At 40.9% G+C, this 25,262-nt stretch overlaps 1 protein-coding gene across 13 annotated transcripts in view; it reads left to right on the forward strand.

The window, feature by feature from the left end:
* MYRIP (myosin VIIA and Rab interacting protein) overlaps window positions 1-25,262 on the forward strand; it is a 185,182-nt gene that overhangs the window by 157,181 nt on the left and 2,739 nt on the right. For 5 of the 13 annotated variants that reach the window (XM_032442401.2, XM_085540489.1, XM_015854183.3 and 2 more), the window contains 9 exons: window positions 1,100-1,277; window positions 4,266-4,915; window positions 10,170-10,409; window positions 15,957-16,019; window positions 20,688-20,882; window positions 22,011-22,172; window positions 23,767-23,871; window positions 23,967-24,027; window positions 24,793-24,911. In XM_032442401.2, coding sequence (XP_032298292.2) covers window positions 1,100-1,277; window positions 4,266-4,915; window positions 10,170-10,409; window positions 15,957-16,019; window positions 20,688-20,882; window positions 22,011-22,172; window positions 23,767-23,871; window positions 23,967-24,027; window positions 24,793-24,911 — 1,773 coding nt within the window. The remainder of the gene's footprint in view (window positions 1-1,099; window positions 1,278-4,265; window positions 4,916-10,169; window positions 10,410-15,956; window positions 16,020-20,687; window positions 20,883-22,010; window positions 22,173-23,766; window positions 23,872-23,966; window positions 24,028-24,792; window positions 24,912-25,262) is intronic. The other 8 variants (XM_085540490.1, XM_015854186.3, XM_085540496.1 and 5 more) reach the window with 3 other exon arrangements.

Here is a 25,262-nt window from a genome sequence, read left to right on the forward strand (position 1 = left end):
GTAGTATAGTACTTCTGGGTTCCTCAGCATCTCTTGTCCCTTTGCCGCGTTCTCCTTAAGGGAATATTCTTAGTACTAGGCAAATGGAGACAGCCACAACCACATGCTGTTCTCAAGATGTGGCAGCTTTAACACAAAAAATATCAGAGTATGTGGCAGACATGAACTGGTCCTAAATAACTGCAAAAATGTGAAGTTTTGCAGTTAATGGGAAGATTTACAGTTAATTAAATCTTATGGCATGGTCCCACAGAGCACACACAGGAGCGTTTCAGACAGGAGGAAGCACAGCCACAACAGCCATGCAAACATTGCTCCCACAGCAGTGAGGACTCCCAGCAGTGTTTATGCTTACTTGGGAATTGAAGGGACTTGGAAGTATCTCCAAGACAAGTTATCCTTTTCCTCATCTACAGCAAGTGCAAAGCAGAGCTCTGATGAGGCTTCCTTCCCTTTCCCCTCAGTCACAGTCAGGGCTCATTAGCCAATCACAGCCATATGTAACCACATTTGGGCTTGAAATGTGACTGTACTGCAAAAAGATAGGTGTGCAATTGTTGGTTTTGTTGATTGCACAAAACTGTCCAGCGTATTGTGTGATATGTATGTCCTAGCAAACAAAAGAATTTGGCATTCAAATCAGTTGAGTTGCAGATTTATTTCTGGGGAACAGGCTGTTTGTTTGCATTTTCTTTTTAATTTTTAACTTCTGAATGTTGTTACAGCAGATGGCCTGTTGAGCCAACAATAGATCATCATGTCTCACCACAATAGGATCTCTTTCTGGCTAACTTGAATTAGAACTGGTAGATATCAGTGCTCACCAAGCACATTCAGAACAGCTACACCTTAATTGCTTCTTTCCATCTGGCTCCTGGTAGTACAAACAACTCCCTGCCTCCTTGCATAACATCAGAAAGACACATGGGTAAACAACCTAGCACTAAAACAATTCTTTTTAATGCATTAAATTCCTTTTCTGGATGCTCACAGGCCTCACACTTCCACGGGCAACAGAATGTTCATGCTAATTACAGAAGAGTCTGATAACTAAATATTTCTGTTATTAAATTATGCTTTTTGGTTTTTATTCTCACAGAGGTCTCAATCAGCATTCTCCCTGGCTAGTGAAGATGCACCCAGCAAAGGACTCGACCCTGCATCATCTGTGACTGAGGCTCTTTGGAGGCAGCAGAAAGGACAGTTCAAGAAACAGAAGGAACGCAAGCTCTCTGCATTACCCAGCTGGAAGAGTGTGGACAGACTAAATGAAACAAGTAAATATTTCTAGTACGAATATGATTCTTTATTTTGGTTTTCAGTCTTGCTGTTATCTGTAATAGGGATTAGGTTCACAGGCAGTGCACGTTGCCAGTAAGCACACAGAGTCAGGATCCACACCAAGGTCTCTGTTTTGATTCTGCACAGAATCAGGCGCTATGTGGTCCTTTGCAAAGCAAGTACATCCCTGACTAGAAGGATGGTCACTAACATTTCCCTTGACAGTTTCTAATTGGTTGTTCTGTTTCATCTATACTAGAGAAGCATATTATGGAGCTAGAAGGTTTCCCTTGTCTAGGGATGGGTAGCTGCTGTCTCACGTCCATCTTTTTCTGCTGTTGGTGGATATGGTTTTTAACGTGTTAATAACCCTTGATGATCCTAAAGGTCACTTACAGGGCACTTTCTCTTCCCCTTTTGTTGATACTAGCACATTAGCACATGCTTGACATACTTGTGGTCAAAAACACCTTGTCACTTGTTTTTCACTTTTGTCATGTATGTAGAATTGCAGAGGTTGAAAGGGACCTCTAGAGTTCACAGAGTCCAACCCCCCTGCTAAAGCAGGTTCCTTACAGTAGGCTGCACAGGTAGGCATCCACTGTGTGGAATAAAAAGACATAAAACAAGGGCCTCATCTAGGAAATTTCTGCTGGCATCTGTGCTTGCAGAGGTGTCTATGTCTGTATGTCTGTTGGGTAATGCTGAATGTGTCATGATTGCATTGGACTGTATTGTTGCTTATCCTTCCATTGTTTTTTTCCAATAACAGATTCAAAATCTGGGCCTTTGGGCAGTTGATTTTGGAGTATTACAAAGCATTAGACATCTAGCTTGGATGTGTTTCAGAGCTTTTAAGATACAGGAGCCTAAGGGCTCTGTTGTTTTTTTGCCTATTTATTTGTGCTCCAGTGAAAGGAGTTTGCAGATGTCTGTAGCCTCCCTTCTGCTGCACAAGTTAACGTTTGTGAGGCAACATAGTGAACCAAACAGTGAAATGATGCATGTTTGAGTTTCCTTCCATCACATTTATTTTCTACCCTGATGAATTCACCTGTGCAGCCCTGCGAGTTTGATGAAGCTGTATGGGTGAGAACTTCACAGACAAGCAGTTCCCCTAGATTGAGTGCTCTCTCTCTGCGTGTGCATCAGATATGAATGTAAATGTGAAAAAAAAAAAAGCAGAGCAGTGTTGTAAGTTAGCCCCATTACTAAGCCAGCACCATGGGTGAAAGTGCAGTTTCCTGTTTGCTTCAAGGTGACATAAGTACAGTCTGTCACTAAAACGTCTGCTGTTGGGGCACCAGTTCCCTCTGCCTCTCTTGTTCTGGCCTTACTTTTTGTGAGGCCATGTCAGGTAACTGCTGCACAAAAGAGCAGGTTAGTTTTCATCCTCACAGTCACGCTAATGATCATGTTGGGACAGTGGGAGATACTGAACTGCTCATTTCAGCAGCAGCCCTGGCTCCAAGGGACACAGCAGCAGAGCTGACCTACCTCTTGCTGTTATTCCTCCAAGGAATAACACAGGAGCTGCTCATTCCTAAGCCTTCTCTTGAGGCAGCTGTAGAGCTGCTGCGTCTGTCTGATCCCCACAGCAATCCCTGATGGGACTTCCCATCGATTCCATTTGTGTTTCTGTAATGCCAATTGAGTGGTATTAGAGAACATGGGAGGCTGGAAATCAGATAGCGTGAATAGTGTCCTCTACCTGAAAACTGAGTGGTAATAAAGTAATATTAAAATATGACTTAACTAAGTACCCTTTTGACTTTGCTCACTCTTCAATTTATTTGTGAACTGTTCCTTCAGTACCCTGTCAGAAATGTTGTTTTCCTGGGCATTTTAGTTGGAAGCCTATTTTCAGTAAAGCAGTTGATTATGTACTTAAATTTAAGAACCCACTTCGATCCCATTGAATTCAACTGTTCAGCAATTTAGTACTTAACAGTTGCTTAACCAGAGCAGAATGGCAAATTGACCTGATTTCTTTTCAGGTGTTCTATTTAGAAGATTTGCTCTGTTTCTTTCATCTAAGAGCCATATCTGTGATGAAATTGAGCTGCCTGTAGAGCTTATATTAAACAGCTGAATGTGCTAATATGTGTAAATAAGATCTTACACATGAGTAGTAAATAGGTTGTATTAGGCTGCAGAAAGAGCAGGAAATCTTAGCCAAGAGTTTGAAGTGGCAACATTAGTGGGCTTTTGTAGTCATGTAGCCAAAAAGCAGTTCACAATTCATTTTGATTACACTGGTTTAAATGATGACTCAAGAGACGAATACTGACTTTGCATTTTTTTCCCCCTTTTTGCAATGGTTTCCTAATGAGACTTCTTAAAATCTATTCTGATTTTCTCTTGGATAAATTATAATGTACACCCTAAGAACTGAGCGCAAAATCCATTCTTTCAAATAAGTGACTTTGGTTTGAAAAATTGGAAGGACCCATTTCATATGATTTGATGGTTTTTGAATGTGAATTTCTCAGTAGGTTGCCTCTCCATCCTGCATACCCTCTAAGATGTAATCACTTATTATCCTCACCTTTCTTCAGATAACTGAGGATGATTCTTATGTGTAGTTGCTCTTCTCCATTTTTTCTTTTTGAGGTGGGGTGCCAAAGCTGCTCACAGAATCAAAGACATAAGCAAAATACGGGGTTCGCAGATGTCTGTATACTGGAGTTCCTTCATCCTTTCCTAATATTTATTTCAGGAAAAAAAAAAACCAAAACCAAACAAACAAAAGCCTTGGTTTAAGCATTCTCATATTTCATGTTGTCATCACCATGACGTTAAGTGATGACTTCTGGTCAGAAGAACAGCATGAGAGAATCCATGGTAGCAGCAACACGTGAGTTTGTCCATTGGTTTTGTTGAAAGCTGCAGTCTGTGGGCAGTTAATTGCAAGCTGGCATCAAGAGCTCTTCACACTGTGATAACATATGATATCTGAAAAGTTTGTTCTTTCACTTTCATAGATCCGCCTCCTGTTTTACAAAGCACTGATGGAAACTGGGTAGCTTTGCAGAATGTCTCTTTGCCTCGCCCTCGAATGCTCGCCAAACCAAAGAGTCAAGTATTTGAAGCTTTGGAGAATGAATCCAGCGTTGTGTCTGCTTATGACGAGATGGGCTCAGACAGCGAGGACGATTACGATTGGAATGTGGCCTTGAACAAGCTGCGGCGGAGACCTCGGCAATTACCAGATGATTTCTATTGTACCAATTCCCGGTATGATTCTGAATGGGTTTATGGCAATGATCAGTACCAGGCAGTCACCTCACCTTCCTCTGGGTTATACACCAATACTGAGACACTGTTCTCTGATTCTGAAACGTCGTCAGTAAACTCTTCCCAGGAAGCTAAAGGACCTAGCAAACTTCTCTGGTTACAAAGCAGAACTCAGAGTGATGTGCCCAGAATGGAAAAAAAGCACTTTCATGGAGAACTGGATGTAAATTTCAACCCACAGGCAACCAGCTTGGAGTATTCAGATAGCAGTGAGACTGAAGAAGTTCAGTATGATCAAGAAAAGAGATCAAGAAGGTGGAGAAAGAACAAAACTATCTCTGAAGAATTATGCGAAGGAAAAAATCACACAAGAGCCAACGTGAAGAATTTAAGTCAGGTAATTGTGATCTTACTGAATGCAATCTAAAAACAAATATCTAGGCAAAACTAATTAAACTGTGCTGGCATTAACATGTGAATTGTGAGTGGGAGCTGGAATGTTCTTGCAAGCCTTATCTTTGTCATGCCTCATAACCGAGAAGAAATAAAAGGTAAGGTGTTAAATATACCATGAACAGGCTTTGCTTCTTTCTCAGATATGCCACTTCCATCTGATCAGTCTCATCAGTAATGCTGAAAAATACAGTGCTCTTTAAGAAAAAGTCAAGATTTGCCAACAACCAACAAATGTTGAGTAATCACCTGTAGGTTTTGTTCATTTTACTCCTTTGTTCTTGGAATAAGAATTAACTCATATGCCTGGGAGTCCTCACCGTGCTGCTTGCAATTGTCCTGGTACAGGATAAAGCTAGTGAGCAGCAGAAATGCAGGAAGGAGTGATTTTGAAATATGGTCCAAATACTGTCTGCTTTTAATTAATCACTTGATTGTTTCAGTTCTGGTGTGTTATGGTAAGTATTCACAAACTGCTTCCATTTAAGTGATTTGTCATTTGATTAAGAAGCAAACAGAATGTTAGTGCTCTGACTTGAAAAAAAAACACACTGATCATAGAACTTAAAGTCAGCAAAGCACTCCCAAACATTTATCTTAAACATGTAGGAGATAACATGAAAGCAAAGAAGTCTTCTCTGTTTAGGATTTGTTCAAGCCAGAGGCTGGTGTTATGTAAGGAATCCAGTTGTCTCCCGATGCTGCAGATGCAGTTGTCCCTGCGATGCTGCAGTAGTCAGTCTGAAGCAAGGAGCTAAACGCCGTCTTCTCCCTATACTTCTGATCACAGTCTGATCTTTAAAGCTGTCTGAGCAATGTTAAGATGTCTGGAATTGTTTGCTTATGCTACTTGCCCGTATCTCTCCTGGAAACAACTGATGCATATCTCTTCTGGTACAACTGATCATAGGTCAAGATCGGGGTTCTAGTTTTTAAGCAGGCTTTTAATGTAGGATAAACTGTAGTTAATTCTGCATCTATCCATCTGCTTCTAGGAGGCAGGTGTGGGTGTTCTGCACTGACTCATTTATAGTCATGTCCTCATATGTTGATATGAGCTACGGATTTTGAAGGGGACTTCGATATGTGATATGCTCCAGCAGCATTTCAGTGGCCATTAAAGGCCTCTTAGAGAATCAGATGGGATGTTCTAAGGACTTTTCCAGGGACTCCACAAGGACTACATTTTGTACACAGACATCTGTCTTTCCATTTCTGGCTTCACCTATTTGTGCATGTTCTGTGTGTGTCTGTTTTGTATTGTGGCTTCCTACTTCTACTGCTCTGTTGTAGATAAGTCCCTCAGATGTTCCTCCAATGGAGAGCAGAAGAGCTGGGTGCCTCCAGATGCACGTGACTGCATCCTTCAGCAGACCAGTTTGTGTCTCAAGAGTGCAACCTGATGCAGAAAACGATTGCTCTTTTCAGCTCTCTTGAGTTGCCTTGCATCTTCAGTGCTGACTGTACCTCTCTGTTATGCTCAAAATGCCAAGTTTGGGACTCTGAGCCCCTTTCATTTTATCTCATGGGCAAAAAGAAACTGTTTCACCTCTCTTCTCCTTCAGCCATAATGGGGCAGGCAGCAAAGGTGTCTCCAGATCACATGCTGAGATCAAAGAGAATTTGCTGAAAACACACCAAATTGCATCACGACGTCAGACAGCAGACAGCTGATCACATGTAAATTGCAGTGAAGAAACATACTCTTTCCATATTTAATTGCATCCTAGTAATAGCATGATAACTTGTTAACAGTTACGTTTACATCCATGTCTTAGAAGATTTAGCAGTCTAAGCATTGGGTTTTCTTTTTAATTGTTTCTTTACTATACTCTCTGTTTTCATCGTCATTATTGTTGGTGCTTTATTGGCTTTCATTATCATTTTGAGAGGAGACATTGCTTAGTGTAGCTGTAATTCTTAGATTCCTGATGGAAAGTAGAGTCACTTAATTGCTTCCAGTGATGAGGGTACCCTCATAACAAGTTTGATTCTTTTATCAGAAGTCCTTCCCCATACACTGCAGCTTTCCTGGCCTGCAGCCAGGTAAGGAGTAGCGCTATGGAACTGCTGGTGCCCATGGGATGTGTTTCCTATTTAAATAAATCTTTTTTGTCCAGGGTTTATAATATAGCAGGGACTTCAGGATCCTCAGAGGCAGTATTTGTCTTGCTTACTTTATTTTGAGACTTTTGCCTTCACTGAGATTACTCTGAGTTATCAGCCATTTGCTTGCAAGGATTTGTCCAGCGTGTATTAGGAAAAGTGCATTTCCTATTTCATTGTCTGCCGAAGGATTTACACTTGCGTTAAACCTACTTGATTTACTTCTAGTGTGGCGGTGTCAGAGCCTCAGGCTCTGCTTTCAGATAAACCAGCAGCCCTTTCATTCTTGTTTGCAGATGTTAGTGTTATTTACTGCTGATACATGCTAATAGGAACTTGCATAACGATTTATATGAACAGAAGGATGTCACTAAACTTAGCAGATAGATCAAAAGTGTGACCAGTAAAGAATAATTAAGTTTAAGAGAGCTTCTATTAAATAAATAATACCTTCCAATGTCTTTATTATTTTTATTCATTGTCACAGCTTCTAATGCATTTTTAATCAGTTAATCCACAAAGGAGGTAACATTTCATCACAAATAGTCAAGCACAAGTCAAGCAGCCCAGCAATAACAGAAGCAGCAAAATGGAGCGTTCAAGGATATCATTATCTCTGCATGTAAGCAGGAGCTGACAATTCCTACAAATGTAAATATTCCAGCTGCTAAATGTGAGGAGGCTGGGAAGCAGAAAGATGGGTAATAAGAATCCAGCTGTAAGAAAATAAACACCCACAAAGTGTGTCCTCCCACACGACTCTATGCTGACGTTCTATGTCTGCATAGAATGGTGGGTTTTTTTGGTGTACTGATGGACAGTTGGCTGAATATGAGCCAGCAGTGTGCCCATGTGGCCAAGAAGGCCAATGGCATCCTGGCTTGTATCAGGAATGATGTGGTGAGCAGGACTGGGGAAGTCATCCAGCCCCTGTACTCGGCATTGGTGAGGCCTCATCTTGAGTACTGTGTTCAGTTTTGGGCACCTCAGTACAGAAAGGATGTGTAGGTACTGGAGCAGGTCCAGAGAAGGGCAGTGAGGCTCATGAAGGGCTTGGAAAATCAACCCGATGAGGAGAGGTTGAGGGAGCTGGGACTGTTTAGTATGGGGAAAAGGAGGCTGAGGGGAGACCTTATTGCTCTCTTCCAGTATCTGAAGGGTGCTTACAGTGAGAGCGGGGCAGGTCTCTTCTCACTAGTGATAGGTAACAGAATGAGGGGAAATGGCCTCAAATACCTCAAGCCAAGGTAAGTTTAGTCTGGACGTTAGGAAACACTTCTTTACAGAAAGGGTAGTTTAACACTGGAATAGGTGTTGAGTCACCATCCCTGGATGTGTTTAAGAGCCGTTTGGATGTGATGCTCAGGGATATGATTTAACAGAGGGTTGTTAGAGTTAGGGTACTTTGGTTAGGCTGTGGTTGGACTTGATGATCTTTAAGGTCTTTTCTAGCCTGAGTAATTCTATGATTCTATGATTGCCTTGCAGTCTCAACTCCAGGCTAAACCGTACTTTTCCTGCCCTTGCTTGAGGAAGCCTACACTCGTGGTATAAAGCTGTCAGAACTCACTAGCAAGTCTTGTAATCCTAAACCACATCATCTGGAAGCAGGAGAGTAGGTCTTTGGAGGCACCTATTAAATAAATGCCCAAATGCCCAAATTAAATTAAGAGGGATTCTAGTAATTATCTGAGACTAGGTAACTAAAAATGAATATCTCAAGTTAATGAATTGCATCTCCTAAAATACAGACGTGCTGTAAATTATCTAAATGGTGACAGTTTTTCTCCGAATTACTGGATAGATGGATTCAGCAGCAAATTTCAGATCTCATAGTAGTTTAGTGGTATGCATTTTTCATTACCAAATTGTAACACTAAGCTGTGAAAGTGCCAGAGAATACAGTACAGTTTACTGTATGAGAGATGGAGGCTGACACTGCGAACATAATGTGTCAGTCCATGAAGAGCAGTTGAGTGAGGAGGATTTGAGGGAATCGTCAGAGTTTAACATTTTCCGTGAGAACTGGAGGCAATTAATCCATCCATAAACACTGCTGCCGAGGCTGCAGAGAGAGAGTAACTGTGCAAAGCAAATCTGCTTATGTATTTCCAAATAAATGACAGAGAAAATGCAGCTTTTAGTCTCTCCAGCCGTGTCTGGTCCTGTCACACTAAGAGAGTGCAAGGCAAATTTCCTGCCAAATAGGAATAATTTCCTGTCTGAAGATTGCTCCAAACCATTATCTTAGATCTGCTGCAATGTGCCTGATGCTTCCAGGACCCAGGCTGTGTTCTTTATAGCCTCCTCCTGGAAGGCAGAAAGAAATAAAGCCTTCTCTGCACACAATTAAATGTTGAGCGGGCACCATTCCAGGCAGGCATGTAAAAGGATTTTGCTTTCTTTCTGTTCAGCCTGCAAAGTGAGAAACATGTGGTCAGGTCTGTTTTTAACCTAGTATATTTAACCAAACATCTGAGTGCTTTCACCTTTAAGGATTCAGAGGTAAGAAAAGAAGATGCCCTTGAAGGCTGACATTGTTCTAAGGAGGCTAGTGTTTGGAAAATAGTTATATCTTTAGTGGGTCCACTGATGTAACGATCACTGGGAAAGCTGAAAACCTTGCTTTCAGCAACCCCTTAGGAGAGTAAAGAGTAATGTTCAAGGCCAGCAGACAAGGAATCTCAGCATGGATTTCAGCTGGAAGGTAGACACGACTGCCAGGTTGACACAATAAGCTACTTCTCACACTTGGGTTTCCTTATATGCACCGTAACTGAGAGTGATGACAGTGCAGTACTGGGAATGAGAAATGCCATTTATGCTTTCATTTCATTAGCTGTACTGAGATGTGTAGTGATTGTGGTAGCTCCTTTCAATGTGATATAAAAGCCAGGAATGACAAACATTATCCAATAGGTTTAGGTTTGCTGGTCTTCCTCTCTAAAGATGTGGTAATTATTTTTCAGCCCACATTGTTTGCTTTCTTTCTAGCCTGTCTGCACACTGATCATGTCTATACCCTTTTCTGTGAAACTGCTTCCCTTTTGTACCTGTACCATAATTACACCGTTCTTCTAATTTCTTTGTAGGATTTGGATGATTTATCAGAAACAGATAGAAGCAGCGAGGATCAACATCATAATATCAAGCCTGAACTTATGGAAGAGGAGCTTAAATCCAGGTTATTTCAGCTCGCTGCTAAAATGAGTGACAAAGAAACATCTTCTGGTGAAGAACAAGAGTCTGAACCTAGAACAGACCCTGAAAACCAGAAGGAAAGTTTGTCCTCGGAAGAAAATGGCAGAAGTATTCAGGAGGAGCTAAAGAAGGTAAGCACTTATTACAAGGAAGTGGGTCCAGTGCTGTAGAAGCTATAATACAGAAAGAGGAACTCGTGTCTAGAAAATCAATCGTGGTTGATTAAAAAACTTCAGCCTCTGAAGTGCTTCTGAGCTTGTAGCTCTTGTGCAGGTAAAGCTTCGACTGTTCCTTCCTGTGAGCCTACAGCATTAACTCAAAAGGAGTGAACTTTGTGTACTGTTAAGTGACCAATCCACTAATGGAATTAAGTCTGTTTATACTGACGGAGAATCTTCTCATATGTTTTTATTTAAAATTACATCAATATTTCCTTTTTTTTTTTTCTTCAGTTTGTTTAAGTTTTTTCAATCCTGTTGTTTGTTCTCCTTAATATGGTTTAGCTCATTCTGATGTTATGGGTTCTTCTTTTGCCTCTATTTGTAGGAATATTCTGTGCTTCCTTAGAACTTTACAGCCCTTTTATGCTGTCAAATAATAAGCTCCTGTCAGTAGTGACATATTCAAGCAAATTGGCAATCTAGTGCCAGATAATGGATAATCCAATTCATAATGTAGGAGATCTTCCACTTATTTCATTTCACCCTTACAATAAGAAGTCTGACTTCAGCATCATCCCACAGGACTTAACATACAGTCTCTTCCTGTTTCTGAACTTCTTTTCATGTGATAAGGTGCACTTGGTGCCGTGTTCAACCATTTTTGTTCTCAGTTCAGCACAAAAACCAAAGATGAGCTAAATTTAACATGTAGTGTGGGGGGGTAATCTCTTTCCTTTGTCTGTTAGATGCTGGTGGCCTTCTTTTCTGCAAGGGCACATATCTGGCTTATGTGCAACTTGATGTCTTCCAGGATTGTATTTCCTTTTCCATCAGGCTACTTCCCAGCCAGATAGTCTCCAGCCTATGCTGATACAAGGGAAAATTCCTCCCCATGTGCAGGATTTGGATTTCCTTGTGTTGAACTTCAGGAAATTCCCATCAGCCTATTTCTCCAGCTCGTCAAGGTCCCTATGAATGGCAAGAAGGCCATCTCAGGTCTCAACCACTGCTCCTAATTTAGGGTACACTCTGACACAGTGTTTCTGATAATGATGAGAATAAACAGTACTGGTCCCAGTACTGGCCATAGGGGTATACATCTAATGACTGCCTTTCGGTTGGACTTAAAACCTCTCAATACAATCATTTCAGATCAGCAGTTTTCTAACCCAGCTCACTGTCTTCCTGGCTACACATTCGTACTTGTTCAGTTCACATATGAGGATATTATGAGAGACAGTACTGAAAGCTTCATTAAAGCCAAAATATCATTTAATGCTCTCTTTGAGTCCAGTGAAGTAGTCATTTACTTCACTGTATAAAGCAGTCAGGTTGACCAGGCATGGTTTTCCTTTCATAAATCCATGCTGACTACTCCCAGTCACCTTCTTGTCTTTCGTATGTTTGAAAGTGGCTTCCAGGAGGATTTGCTTCTGGATCAGTGCTCAACAACATCCCCCAGATTATCGTCATCTTTGAGAGATGAAGAAGAGTGATCTCACAATGCCAAGGGCCAGCTCCCTCAGCTGTGGTGAGCGTGCCCCATCAGGTCTCATGAACATGCATATGTCCCATTTGTTGAGATGTTTGCTCATCTACCAAGAGCTTTTCCTCATTGTTCCAGCCTTCTCCATTGGACTCAGGGGCCTGAGAGCAAATACTGCATGTAAGTTTAGCTGAAGACAGTATTGTTTAGTCATAGCATTTTTTTTGTTTCATGTCACCATGTCACTTCAGTAATGAGCCCCATTTCCCTTCATCTCCCTTTTGTTACTGTCTTACCTGCAGAAGCCTTGTTGCCATTCGTGTTCTTCACCAAATTCAACTCTAGGTGGATATTATCTTTCCTGACACCATAACTATATATTTGGACACTGTCTCTGTAATCCACCCGGAGTTCTTGATCCAGCTTCCACATCTTGGTTTACTAGTTCTTTTTATCATGTGAGTAAAATACATTTCAAGTTATGAATAATAAAGAAGTGGCCAAGTCTTGTTCAGGGCCGAGCTTCTATGCAGTCAAGACTCTGAGAGGTGCGAACCTACACAACAAACAGTAACAAGCCTGAGTGGATCTGGGAGATAAGAACGTTTGGCAGCACTGGACTTCTTATGTGGACATGCTGACCACTGCTGATTAAACTAAAAAGCCCTTCTGGGAACGAGGACCAGAACAGAAATGAATTATCTGTCTAAGGTGAATGTCCCATTTCCATCAAGAAGGATGGAGAGTGCCTTCACCTAGGATAATCTATGGATGTATCTCTAAACCCTTTACTCCTAGGATCTGCCTCAAGCCTGTGCTTGTGTATATTCTTACCTCCAGATTCTTACCTGCCATACACTGGAAGTAGCTGCTTTTCTATCTTCATTGTTTGGCTTGATGTCTCCAGCTGTGTTTCCCATTCTCTGAATGGAAGCTGTAGATTTTTGGCTTAAAACAACTGGATGAAGTTCCCCAGTAATCACTGGGGGAAAAAAATGAAATGCTTAAATTGAGTAAATTGCTGCTCTCTCTACAAGTGTTTGGAAACTCCTGCCTCTAGTGACAGCTTTAGGGCAGAGCAGTTATATTAGATGGAATTTTCACATCCTGTATGTGGTGTACTTAGTGCACCTACAGAGTACTACTTGTTTTATATACATATATCTTATTTTAACATGTATATGTCAATTATTTTTAAAAATGTACTTCTTAATTCATTTGTCACAGTAAAATTTTCTTAAGTTTAAAAGAGAAGAGATGTACCGTATTCAGGAAAACATTAATGCTCACAGTTCCTCATTTTTTATTGATGCTTGCTGAAGAAAACTCTTAGTCATTCATCATCACAGTATGTGTTCTTTCTGCTTATAATGAAGAAACCAAAATATCCCAGTACTGTATACAGTCATGGCTTCATAGGAGTTGAGAATCATAGAATCATAGAATTACCCAGGTTGGAAAAGACCTTGAAGATCATCAAGTCCAACCGCAGCCCAACCAGTACCCTAACTCTAAAAACCCTCCGCTAAATCATATCCCTGAGCACCACATCCAAATGGCTCTTAAACACATCCGGGGTGGCAGAACTTGCTTCAGCTTGATGGAAATAAACAGATGGCTTTTGTTCTTACTCCTGAGAGTCATCAATATAGGTAATTTAAATCCTCTGACACATACCTTGTCTTTGGAAAGGTGACGGATCAACATCCTTCAGTGAGATACTGAAGTTGATAGTGTATAATACTAGTTATGGCTGTGGTAATCTGAAATACAAAGACATATCAAACTTGGAATAGAACAGAATAGAATAGAATAGTTCCATCAGAAGGGACCTTCAGTGATCATCCAGTCCAACTGCCTGACCGCTTCAAGGCCATCCAGAAGCATATATACACATGCGTTAACTTGCAAATGAGTAGATGATGTCTCTCGATGGAGACATGCATAGAGAACATATTTTCAGGGAACCAGTAGTTGCAGATGTCTCAAAAGTCAGAGACCCTTGTAAACTGTCATCTTTAAAAGCCTGATTTTTGAAGATACATGTATATGGAATTACAGGTCTTGTAGGCTGATGTTTGATATTCTCAGCTGGAGACCCAATCTTCTGATATGGGTGTGAAGTTTCAAAGTAAATCTACAGTTGCTCTAACTGAGCAAAGCTTTGTTGCCTACAGCCCACTGGAAGCTTCTGAGCACACACTAAACACTATATTTTAGTATATTTTAGTGCTGTATTAAGTATATTTTTTAGTATATTCCAACTGTGTTGCCTTTGTTAGCTATTAGTTTTCTATTCTTAAGCTCTATTCTGGCACACATTAGCAACCTTAAATCACAGGGAATTACTAATTACAGTACACCTGACCAACAGAATAAGATTTCAAACAACATGTACCTTCTGTTGAATTACGGGCAGTTGAGTACTTTGTGCTCATGAAAATCTGTTTTCTACATGCCTATACCTTTAAGAGTCTAGAGCTGTGTTTTTTAATGGAAGCCGGGAATCTCATGTAATCACAATGATTATACGATGCTTTAAAAGTACTTACTACATTAACACTTCGGTCAATGAGAAGAGTTGGCAGATCTTATGTCTTCAGTGGGGAGTTAGCTGAAGTTGGACATTCATGGATTTTCAGTTCTTCCCTCCAACTGAGCTTCTGCGTTGTACGTCTGCCTGTAAGACAGAAGGTGGAAAATGCTGACCTGTGAGATGCTTGTTTAGATCATGTGTGATACTTGAGGGTTTAAACAATTATTAATTAATACTGGCTAATTTTACGACTTAAACTTTTGTAGAACCTCAGCACAACCACCTTCAACATTTCTAAGTCTGTGATTGCCTAAAATGGACATATGGAAGTTTGCAGTTCTCTAAAGCTGGACACAAATGCTGTTCATGAGATTTCTCCCAGATATTAATTATTGATTTTTACTGTGCAAAATTAAGTTGATCCTGAGCGTGTTTTGCCAAATCCGAGTCTGATTTCAAGCAAAATAGTTGCTTCAAAAAGCATAATTGTAATTTATGTATTTATTTATTTATTCAAGTTTTAAATAATGGGCAGTGATGTTTGTGATCCCCCAATTCTGACACCTTCAGGGCTCGATGCAGTTGCCTATGTCTGGGTTTCTTGTCCATCTGAGATGTGTTGGGGTATCCCACAGGATCGCTAGCTGCTAGTCTGGGGAAGGCATGTCTCTCGTGTCTGTCTGACAGCTGCGTTTGAAAGTCTTCAGATGCTTTTGTTTTTTTGTATTTTCTGAGTAGTCCAGAAATGTGGCAGTGATATTCAAGAAAGTGCTGCCCTTCAGATCAGTGATGCTTCTGTCCCAGCACAGCCAACAGCACAACTGTGGTTCTGTCACTGATCCAGTGCAAAACCAGTCAGTAGAGTTTGAACAGACTTAAGTAAGTTAGGGTGTTAAGTAAGGTAAACCTCCTGACTTGACTCTGGAGAGTGGTAGTATGAAGGGTTTTATGCGTTTGTTTTGGGACAGTGAACTCCAGGAGAGGGAATGCAGTAAGAAGTGAGTTGGCACAAGGCATCTCAATTAAGCACAAGTGTTTCAGGCATGAGTAACTGGCATAAGCAGAGTGCATTCCCTTTTGTAATGTGAAACACACAGGGCATCCAGGAATTGAAGAGATGGCTGACTTGACTTAGCACTGCGCCAAAAGTCTCCTCTTGCTAGTGGGGGGGAAGGGGGAAGTCTCCTGTTTCTGGGGGGGAAGGAGGTAGAAATCAGTATTTGCATTCTGCTTTATTCTGTGAAAAACTGTTATTTGCAAAATCTGTCTTAATGAGATTGGTTATTTTGAATATAAAATAAATTAGACATTGCTTTGTTTTAGATATTTTAGTAATGAGGGTAGTACTTCCTAGTATTTTCTGTATTCCTGTGTTTGTTTCTTTGTCCTTGCGCTCATCCTGAAGTTCTAAGTCTAAAGCTTTATAAATATTAACCGCTACAGATATTGACATAACTTTTCTGCCTTCTTATTTAACTGCTTTCCCACTATCTAGGAAAAACAAAAGGCTTTTGATCTTCACTTAAAGCTGCAGTTTTTATCCACTGTATTGCAGCAGGTGAGAGTACTTTGTTTTGTCTGTGTCTTTTGACATCTCTTACACAGTACGTAAGAGATGCTACAAAGTGATATTGAGGGTTTCATCATTTCCCAAGCAAAATTCTCAAAATCACAATGTTTTCCTAGAAATGTCAGGCCTGAAATAGCAAACCTCTTGACTAGATTCAATGATCATTGCAGAAAATGGTCTTCTAATCAGAAGTATACCTATGTTATGATGGGAGTGATGAGCGTGAAATAGATATTTGAAGCAGACCGGCTCTTATTTGGTTTCATTATGAGAAAATTTGATTTTATCAGCAAAGAGCAGAGGTCAGACATAAGGTGTATTATCTTCATATTCCCACATCTTCATATTCACATCGATTACAAAATTCAAAAGGAAAACTTTAGTTGATTTCAGCGATACATTTTGGCAGTTCCTGATCACAGTAGTCTCCAAAACTCTTTCTAAACTCCCAGTTTAAAAGTGAACTAAACCCTTAATTCATTGTAGCGCACAGACACTCTCTTTTTGTTGCTAGTGTCTATTGCTTATCATTCTTTTAGGTGGGAACAGATCTAATATTCTGTGTTATTTGAGTCTCGGTTTGTAAGAACCAAGTGTTAGAGCATATTTTCATTTTGTTCACTAAATAAATGTATACTTACCATGTATTTTAAAATGCATGCTAGGACAGCAGATTGAATTCATTAGCTACAATGTAGTATCAATAATTACCTTGCAGAACCAAAAAGAGAAAAATAGGCAATTCTGTACAATGATTCGGCTTTCCTTTTCTAAATGAGTGCTCGTAAATGAGGATATTGATACTAAAGTCAAGGTAAGAAGTCTCAAATAGAAGAGTTATTTCTTAATAGCATAGTTTATTATTGTGCACTTGTCTTCCTTTCATTATCAAGGGGAATTTTAGCTTCCTTTCCCAGTCTTTGTGGTGTTGATTGGTTGCAACACACTTTTAGTTCAAAAGACCTCTTGAATGTCAGGGTTGCTGACTGCCATTGATGGCTAGGCCTTGGTAGCTCTGTTCTTCCCACAGCATGATGTGGCCAGTATCCGCAGTATTTGGGCTTTTCAGGGCCTTCTCAAAGCTTTACAGTGAACTCCCACAGGCATCAGAGAAGGGAAAAGGCAGATTTGGGTTCTGGTGTTGCTTTTTTAAGTCTGTATTCAGTCTGGTTACCCTGAAATGATGAATGAACTAGAAGCAAAACCCAAGTTCTCCACAGCCCCACAAGCTCCTCACATGAAGAAGGTGAGGCCTATTGACTGAGAAACAGACCTGAGGCTGGAGCTGAATATAGCTGCAGTGCAGCTGACACGATCAAAACTGGCAATAAAGAAAGTTCCCCTTGCTCTATTTCTTGATCTGTTGATGTCAATTGTGCTTTAAGGAATATCTAGTTGCTGCCTTCCACAGCAGTTTAATAGAGCTTAACAATGATATAATGTTATAGAACAGTGTGAAGAGAAACATAAGGCAATTAAAGGAGAACTTTACTACTTTTAAGAGCTCAAACAATAAAATATATAATTTTCATGGAAAAGAATTGATGTGGAGATGTCATAGGCATCTGAATTGCCTAGAAGTACTTAATCCTCTTCCATGAAGAACTGAAGAGCCTGAACTTCTCCTTTTGATGGTGTCTACATTTGTAAGCCTGAGCATTAATTATCATACAAAGAGACAAATGGATGTTTTCTTCTTTCCACTAAGCTCTTAATCTCAAATTCAGTAGAAAATGAGATTCTCATAAGTGGTGCATAGACTCAAATTTGAATAATCTTTATCAATTTAATTTGAGAAGAGCGGTGCTAACTGGCTATCACAGATGAAAACAGAATGCACTGCAGTGTTCCAGGAAGAATGGTTGTGCTTAATTTTTCCCTGCTAGCTGTTTGTAAATAGAGATTGCTGTCTGTGTATATCACATCTGCATTCTTTGCTCAACAAGACAGATGGGAGAGACTTTGTCATGGCGTGTTAGCTGTCTTTTTGAATGCCCTGTGGGTGTTAACAATGACCTTTATTGCATGGGCAAGATAAATTAGACAGCCAAAGGTCTTTATAGCAATTTGAAATGTCCACCTATCAGGATGATCTTGGTACGCGTGTCTGTGAATTTTAAGTTATTTTTATAGAATCTCAGAACTCTCAAGTTTGATGTGATGGATGGAGAGAGGGGGTGTGAAACACCAAAATTCCTGATTTTTTCCTTTTTCCCTACATGCATTCAGTATTTTTCCCTAGAGTAGCTCAGTGTGTTTGCAAGCTGGCTGTTACGGAACATGAGTGATTCAAACCGCTTTTGACAGCTGCTGAAGAAGAAATAGACACATTAGTGAAAACATGAACTGAGTATATACAGTTTTTCCAGTTCGAGAACTCCTGAACGCTCGACATTTTTATTTCATGTCTTCCTCAAGCATGACATTGATCTTTTCTTACGTCTCTCAGCATGCAGCCCAAGGCAAAGCTGACTTCTGAGTAGCCCTTAGCAGAGAACTTCCACAAAGTTTAAATGTAAATACTTCAAAATATTGCTCGTGCTCTTCAGTTTTGTGAGATCTGCTTGTCAGATGTACTATAAGGAAGGTCGCTTTTAGTATCCCTGTTATTTCTCTGTGATATTTAGTGCTGTATCCTTGTCACACTGTGTAAGTAGAAGTTTCCCAAGCTTAAATAAAAGCCTTAACTGTGACTCCTGTGCCTAGATACCTGCAAGCCAGGATCAAAATACATTTACTGAGACATGCACTTTATAAACATACATCTAGCTGCCTTGTGTAACATATAATGTGATGCAAATGTTTGGTTTTAAAAGCCAAGCAGCATTTGACACTAACAGCTACCCCAGCATTCTATGAAAGCTAAAATTCGTATTTGTTTCTTGCTGAACTTTTCTTCTCCTGATCATACATATTGAGAATGTAGGGTATTTTATTCAAAGTTTGATTTCATAAAGATTCCTATCATAGAAGATTTACCAGGAAAATAATAACCATAATAACCCTGTTATGCAGTACTTTGTAATAAGTGCCACTATGTACTCTCTGATACAGGTGTATGGAACCTTTTTCTAATGAGATTTAATCCATTTTGGAAATCCATCATTAGCTGCAAAGGGTAATTTAAAGAAGAAAGGAAAAAAGAACACTAAAGTGAGGTTACAGTTCTTGAAATGGAGAACACACATCAGTAAAGATGATGAAGAAAATGTAGATGATGATGAAAATGCAGGGTCTGGCCTTTCTCCTGTCTTGTTCTCTACGGATAAAATAGAATAAGAATTAGGTACTTGTAAAAGCAAGTAATAAGGTAACATTGATTTCCTCCTCTATGCTATAAAATTATTGATCTGTTTTTAACCTAATTGGCACTTGTGAACATGAATGGAAAAAAACAGTCAGCTATTTATGGGATTCAAGTATTTGTTCTCCATAAGAGAGTCCTAGGCTTCCTCGTTCACAGCTGTCCTAACAAGCAAAAGATCTGTGTGCAGTAGCATACAGTATTTGCTTTGTTCTCTTTCTTTTTTAATCTCATGTGTCCAGTCAATTATTTCTTGTAACTCAGAGAAAGAACAGTGCTAAGGATGCCTTAACTTACTGGTATACAACAATTGAGCACACGCTGCTGAAGAAGCGGTAGTTCAGTGAAAGTCTTATCTAACACAGAAATGAAAAGCAAACTGGAGGAAAGAGAATATGAGGCTTTCCAGTTCGATCCCCCAGCGTTTGTGTGAATGAAAGAAATGCTATTTTTCCCATATTCTGCTAAGAGGACGATCTGAAATATTGATTATTATAACATTTACATTACAAGGCGTACAGGTGGATGGGTCTCGCATTCACATGCATAAGCGTATGTGTGTTTGAGACAGACTCTGTCTCAGTCGCCAAGCTGTATGGTTTAGATGTTGAGTTTGATGCTTGAGGGTACATCAGGTGAAATTTTGTTGCCATTGGAAGTTTTGTGCTGGAGGCTGAAGCTCTGTAAGAACCATCTGAATTGGGATGGGTAGTAAGCAATTGCAAATCAGGAACACCGGTGAAGAAAAAAGGCTTACAGTTGGTTATTATGTTTTTGGAACATGGATTAAACTGCATGCTTTTCCTTGGTATTTGATATAGTTTATTTAACAAATGTTTATGTGCTCATAGCTCAATCTTTCTTTTTTGGGGCCATCATACAGTTCCTCACAATCATCCGTATAAACTGTTGTCCTCACAGGGCTGCTGCAGATTGCACTCCCCTGTTTGTGGTTGCAATAGGACAGCTCCTGTAGATAAGGAGACATGCTTCCACATCTGTGTGCCTGCACCCAAAAAAGAAGACTGTGGTTTAAAATCTGTTTTAAAAGCTATTGCAAAAATAGCTGTATCTAGCTGACTTGGAATTTAAAGCTAGATACAGGTATGTTCCTTTCACATAAGGTTTGGAATAGCCCTCCAGTAGAAATTGTTGTGGAATAGTTGTGTATGTGTGTTATTTTGCCCGCTGTATCCGTGTGCATGTGCTGGAAAGGGAGAAATAGGTGCCTCAGCGACTAGCCAGGTGTATTATTTTGGCATTTTTAAACCTACAGGTTTAAGCAAAACCATGTTATATAATACTCCTCTGTGCTAACATAGTTTTCTCTCTTTACTCTTATATCAAAACAGAAGTATTCTGCTGTCTCTCTCTGCAACATATCTACAGAGGTCCTGAAAGTCATCAACGCCACTGAAGAGCTGATAGCGGAATCCACCAGTCCCTGTGATTTCCCAGATGATGTTCAGGACAAGGGAAGAGGGACATTTCCACTGGGGACCGACCCCATCCGACTCGACGAGCAGCTCACCACACTGGAAGAAAATGTAAGAACACAAATCAGTGTGTGAGCGGGTGTAGTTGTGTGTGTGTGAAGCAGCTGGAAAGAGAGAGTGCTTAGGCAGCATCAGCCTGTGGTATGAATTAGTCTTGTGTTGCTAAACAAATACACCAGCAGAACAAAGATCTTATTTCGAAGGGCTGCTCAGCTGTGTTACGTGTTCCTTTTTTTCATTGTGTATTTATTTGAGAGAGGGGATGTGCTATGTAACTCATTATATTTCAGTGGGTTTTCCCTTCCATCGGGGCTAATAAAGATCTCACAGGAATCCGCTCCTATTATAGCATCCTGATCAATTAAAGAAAGCACATCCTGTAGGTCTGTAGCCCCCAGGAGATTTTCAAAGACAGAATCTCTTCTTAGGAGAAACTGCTTTGAAAACTTTTCTGAAGAGACTTCTGATTATACTGTTCCTTTTTCTTCTTTCTCTGAGCTTTTAGGTATTATAGATAAATCCAAACAAGAACCTATTCATCTGAAGTGGCTGTTGTATGTTGCACCAGCAAAGACACATCACTAAATTAAATGGAAAGAATAATTAAATCCCACAAAAGCAGGCATGTTTATATTTGAATCATAATGTTAACTTCACAGTCCATGTCTGTCTCTTAAGTACTTGAGCAAAGGTGTTAAGTCAGATCACTTATTTGTTCTGAGTACATTTTACTTCAGGGAATGTAGGGAAGTTATCTACTCAAGGATCTGCTCCTGATCCCATTTGTTTGCCCCTTGAGCCATGAAGTCTGCCGCAGAGTACGTTTAATTCACGGTCTTCTTGTAGCACTGCAGCTTTTACTGGTATTGGAGTGTGTGAAACTGCCAGTGGGAAAAATGAGAAAATATATTTCATTTCCACTGTCCTGTTACCAGCCCCATGGAAACAGTCTCTTGGCTATCCAGTAAATAGGCAGAAAATGTAGTATTTTGACATAGGTCAGCACAGTTTTAAGCACAGTTGTCAACGATGGTGTTTGAAAATTACCTTTTTCTATAAACCAAGGACCTCCATTCAGCTGTATCTTAGATTTCTTTATGAAGGGGAGCTCAGAAGTGTCATGGAGAACCTCTGCTCACAGAACAGGAATCATTGCCCCTGTCCCTCTTGCCCCCACAGGTGTACCTGACGGCAGGCACAGTGTATGGTCTGGAGGGGCAGCTGACCAGCCTGGAGGATGCAGCAAGGCAAATCAGCAGCGTGACGGCAGAATCTGAGCTGGCTGAGCTGGAGGACCAAGTGGCCACTGCAGCTGCCCAGGTGCATCATGCAGAGCTGCAGGTGAGGATGGCGGCTCCTCACCACTTGCTGCTTCATGCCACCTTCCCTAACGTTTCCCTTCCATCTGCACACACTTCTTTGTGATATTCTCTTGTACCGCGGTAAACTCTCAGCTCAAGGATACATGATGCGTCACAGGAGCTGAGCAAAGCACAGCTGATGCGTGTCACTCAGCACAGCCGTATTTGCTGTATTTGTTTCTTCCCTCAGCTTGTTTTCAGACAGGAGCGCAGCAGCATGTTACTGTAGTTCTGTCCCTGCTCCTCACTCCCATAGAGCTCATGTGGTGTGCTGTCATGCATGTGGCTGTTGTCTGACTGCAAATGCAGCCTTGGGTAGTTCTTCTAATCAGCAGATTGTAGAGCACTTTACAAAGAAGCCAGGGTTGGTCTACCTGAAAAGGCCAAGGGCAGAGCTCAGCACTTGCAAGTCTGCCATGGGATTTGGCTGCTGAGACATGCACAGCCCAGCAAAAGGCAGAGGCTCCTGTGCTGTGTGGCCTCGTGTCTCTCAAGTGAGTTCCAGAAAGTCTGGGACTGCAAGGAGAACTTCAAGACCTGGTGCAGAAAGCTGAACAAGAGAAGGCTGCCAGGCCGCATGGGGTCAGTGCACATGTGGGTAACAGTGTGCTGCAGTGCTTCCTGCCACAGGAGGCCCACCAGCAGGCCCCTCACAGCCTCAGCAGGAGGGTGCCTGTTTGTTTTGCTCAGTGTAAGTGTGCCCAAAGCCCTCAGTTTGTCACCTTCCTGGTGTCAGAAGTGCAGTGCTGAAATAAATAGATGGCACACCAGCAGGGGCCTCATTGGCCTTGGTCAATAATTTCTGCTACTTACATTAATGGAGGTGAGAAGAGCGGAGGGGAGAGGCCTGAGTGATGAGAGCAGGATGACAGAAAGATAACATGCAATTGGACTGAAGGCCTTCTGCAGGATAAATGCCTCAGGTGTGAATCCAACAACTCTTGAGTCTTTCTGACACTCATCAGCCTACTCTCCCCCTACATTTGTTTCCCTGGCCTGTTATTACTCCTAACAATTTGTCTTCCATTGAATGTGTTTACATAGCGGTACTTGCATTTATGCATGTTTGTGTTTAGCATGCATATCACTTACAGCAAATATTCAAGATGAAACGTTTGCATGTTGTGACAGAGGATGTACTTTGTGTGTTCTTGAAATTACTTTTGAATTACGAAATGTGTCCCAGACAGTAGTTATTTGAATGTAACCTTTGAAAAACACAGCTTGAATGAATGTGGAAGAATAGCCAGCAGTAACCAGGAGATGGCAGGCAGGGGATTCTCTCTTCTTTTCCTCAAAAGGAGCAAAATGCTTTTTCCTTGGAGTCGCACGGTAGGTTGGATTGCTCTTTCCCTTCATCTTAATTAACCCCCTTTTAACATCAGGCCTAAAGTATACAGGAAAGGAAAGTGTCAGAGTTGCTGAAGAGCTCAGCCATCTGTTTGTATTCTTTGATTAAAGAAGATGTGACTGGGGGGAGGGGTGTATTTTAGTGGTGGCATCCATAGTAATTTTCAAACTTCTTTTTCCCCCTCCCCATCTGTCTGTCTCTCTCTCTCTTATTTTCTTTGAAGATTTCAGATATTGAGAGCAGAATATCAGCTCTCACTGTTGCAGGCTTGAACGTGGCTCCATGTGTTCGCCTGACAAGGAAACGGGATCAAAAGCAAACAAACCAGGTGCCGGAACATTATGTAGTATTCAAAAATACATTGGGGAAGTCTTGCCTCGTTTTCCATAATGGAGTTGAGTAATGCGTTTGTGTTGTTTTCAGATGCATACTATTGACACCTCAAGACAGCAAAGGAGGAAACTTCCAGCTCCACCAATAAAAGGTGCACTTAAGTTGTTACCTATGCTATGTTTGTAGTCCCTCCTTAGAAGTTTCAGCGTAACTCAACAAAATAGGGCCAAGATAAAGATACAAAATGAACAGAGAAAGCCTAGATGTGTCTGCCCTCTTCACCTACCATTGCACTTGTAAAAATAGAATACATATTGGGTACATAAAACGCCACCACTCCCTCTTTCAGCAGATGGTATGACAGTAGCAAATTATCAGGAGCAGAAGCAAAAGGCTGGGAAAACCAAATGAGGCAATGCTCAATTCTTGTCCTGCAGAAGTTAGGCTGCTGCTGCTGAGCACACAAGGTTAGGCTGTGAGAGGCAGGCATTCATAGGGCTGACTGCTACTAGCAACTTTCCACCCTACACAGCCTACAGCTGCTTCCTTAATGACTGTGCCTACCGAATTCGGTCCATGTTACCAGACTCAGAGATGCTGGTATGTTGGTGTAAGGCTGTGAATTAGTTTTGTAAAATACAGCGCTCTTTTCTTCCATGTTTCCTTTATCTCTGACAATTTTATGTCCTGCTTCACCTTGTTTTACTCTTGTGTCATTCCAGTATTTAACATGGCCTCAGACTTTACTAAACTTCCAGTGTCGCAGCAAGCTGCTTCCCATTGAAATTAAATCCATGTTTTCCTATTTGTCTTAGGGAAGGTTTTCTCTCTCTATAAGCTGTGACTCTTCAGGTCTATTGCTACCTTGGCTGCAGTCTGTTCAGTAAAAAAATCTCCCTCTTTGTATTTTTCCCAGGTGAGAAAATAGATGGGTCTCCAATTACCACTGTCAGAACATTTAACAGAAACTTCATGCTTCAAGGATCTCTAACACAAAGAACTAAGGAGAGGAAAAGCACTGCCAAGGACTTAATGGTAAAATCAAAACAAATGCTTATAAAGCTGCTAATAAAAAGAGTTAGAGATATGCCAGTGTGGGCAGATGTACTTCAACACCTTCACAAAACTTCTCTTAATAGTGTGAAGAAAAATAACACAGTGCTGAGATTTCTCTAAACGAATGTGTCCAGTGTGCTGGAAGCTGAGTACCTCCAGCTCATAGCAGCTGTGTGCTCCTGAATGTTAGGCTGTAGGGGAATGTATGCCAACTGTCAGGTAATTAATTAGGTGCTATCATCATAGTATCATAGTCTCGTGCGGGTTGGAAGGGACCTTAGAGATCATCGAGTCCAACCCCCGGGATTCGAGCCTCTGTGTAGCAGAGCG

The sequence above is a fragment of the Coturnix japonica genome, chromosome 2, assembly GCF_054131305.1.
Source record: "Coturnix japonica strain WE chromosome 2, WE-NBRP24, whole genome shotgun sequence".
Taxonomy (NCBI): Eukaryota; Metazoa; Chordata; class Aves; order Galliformes; family Phasianidae; genus Coturnix; species Coturnix japonica.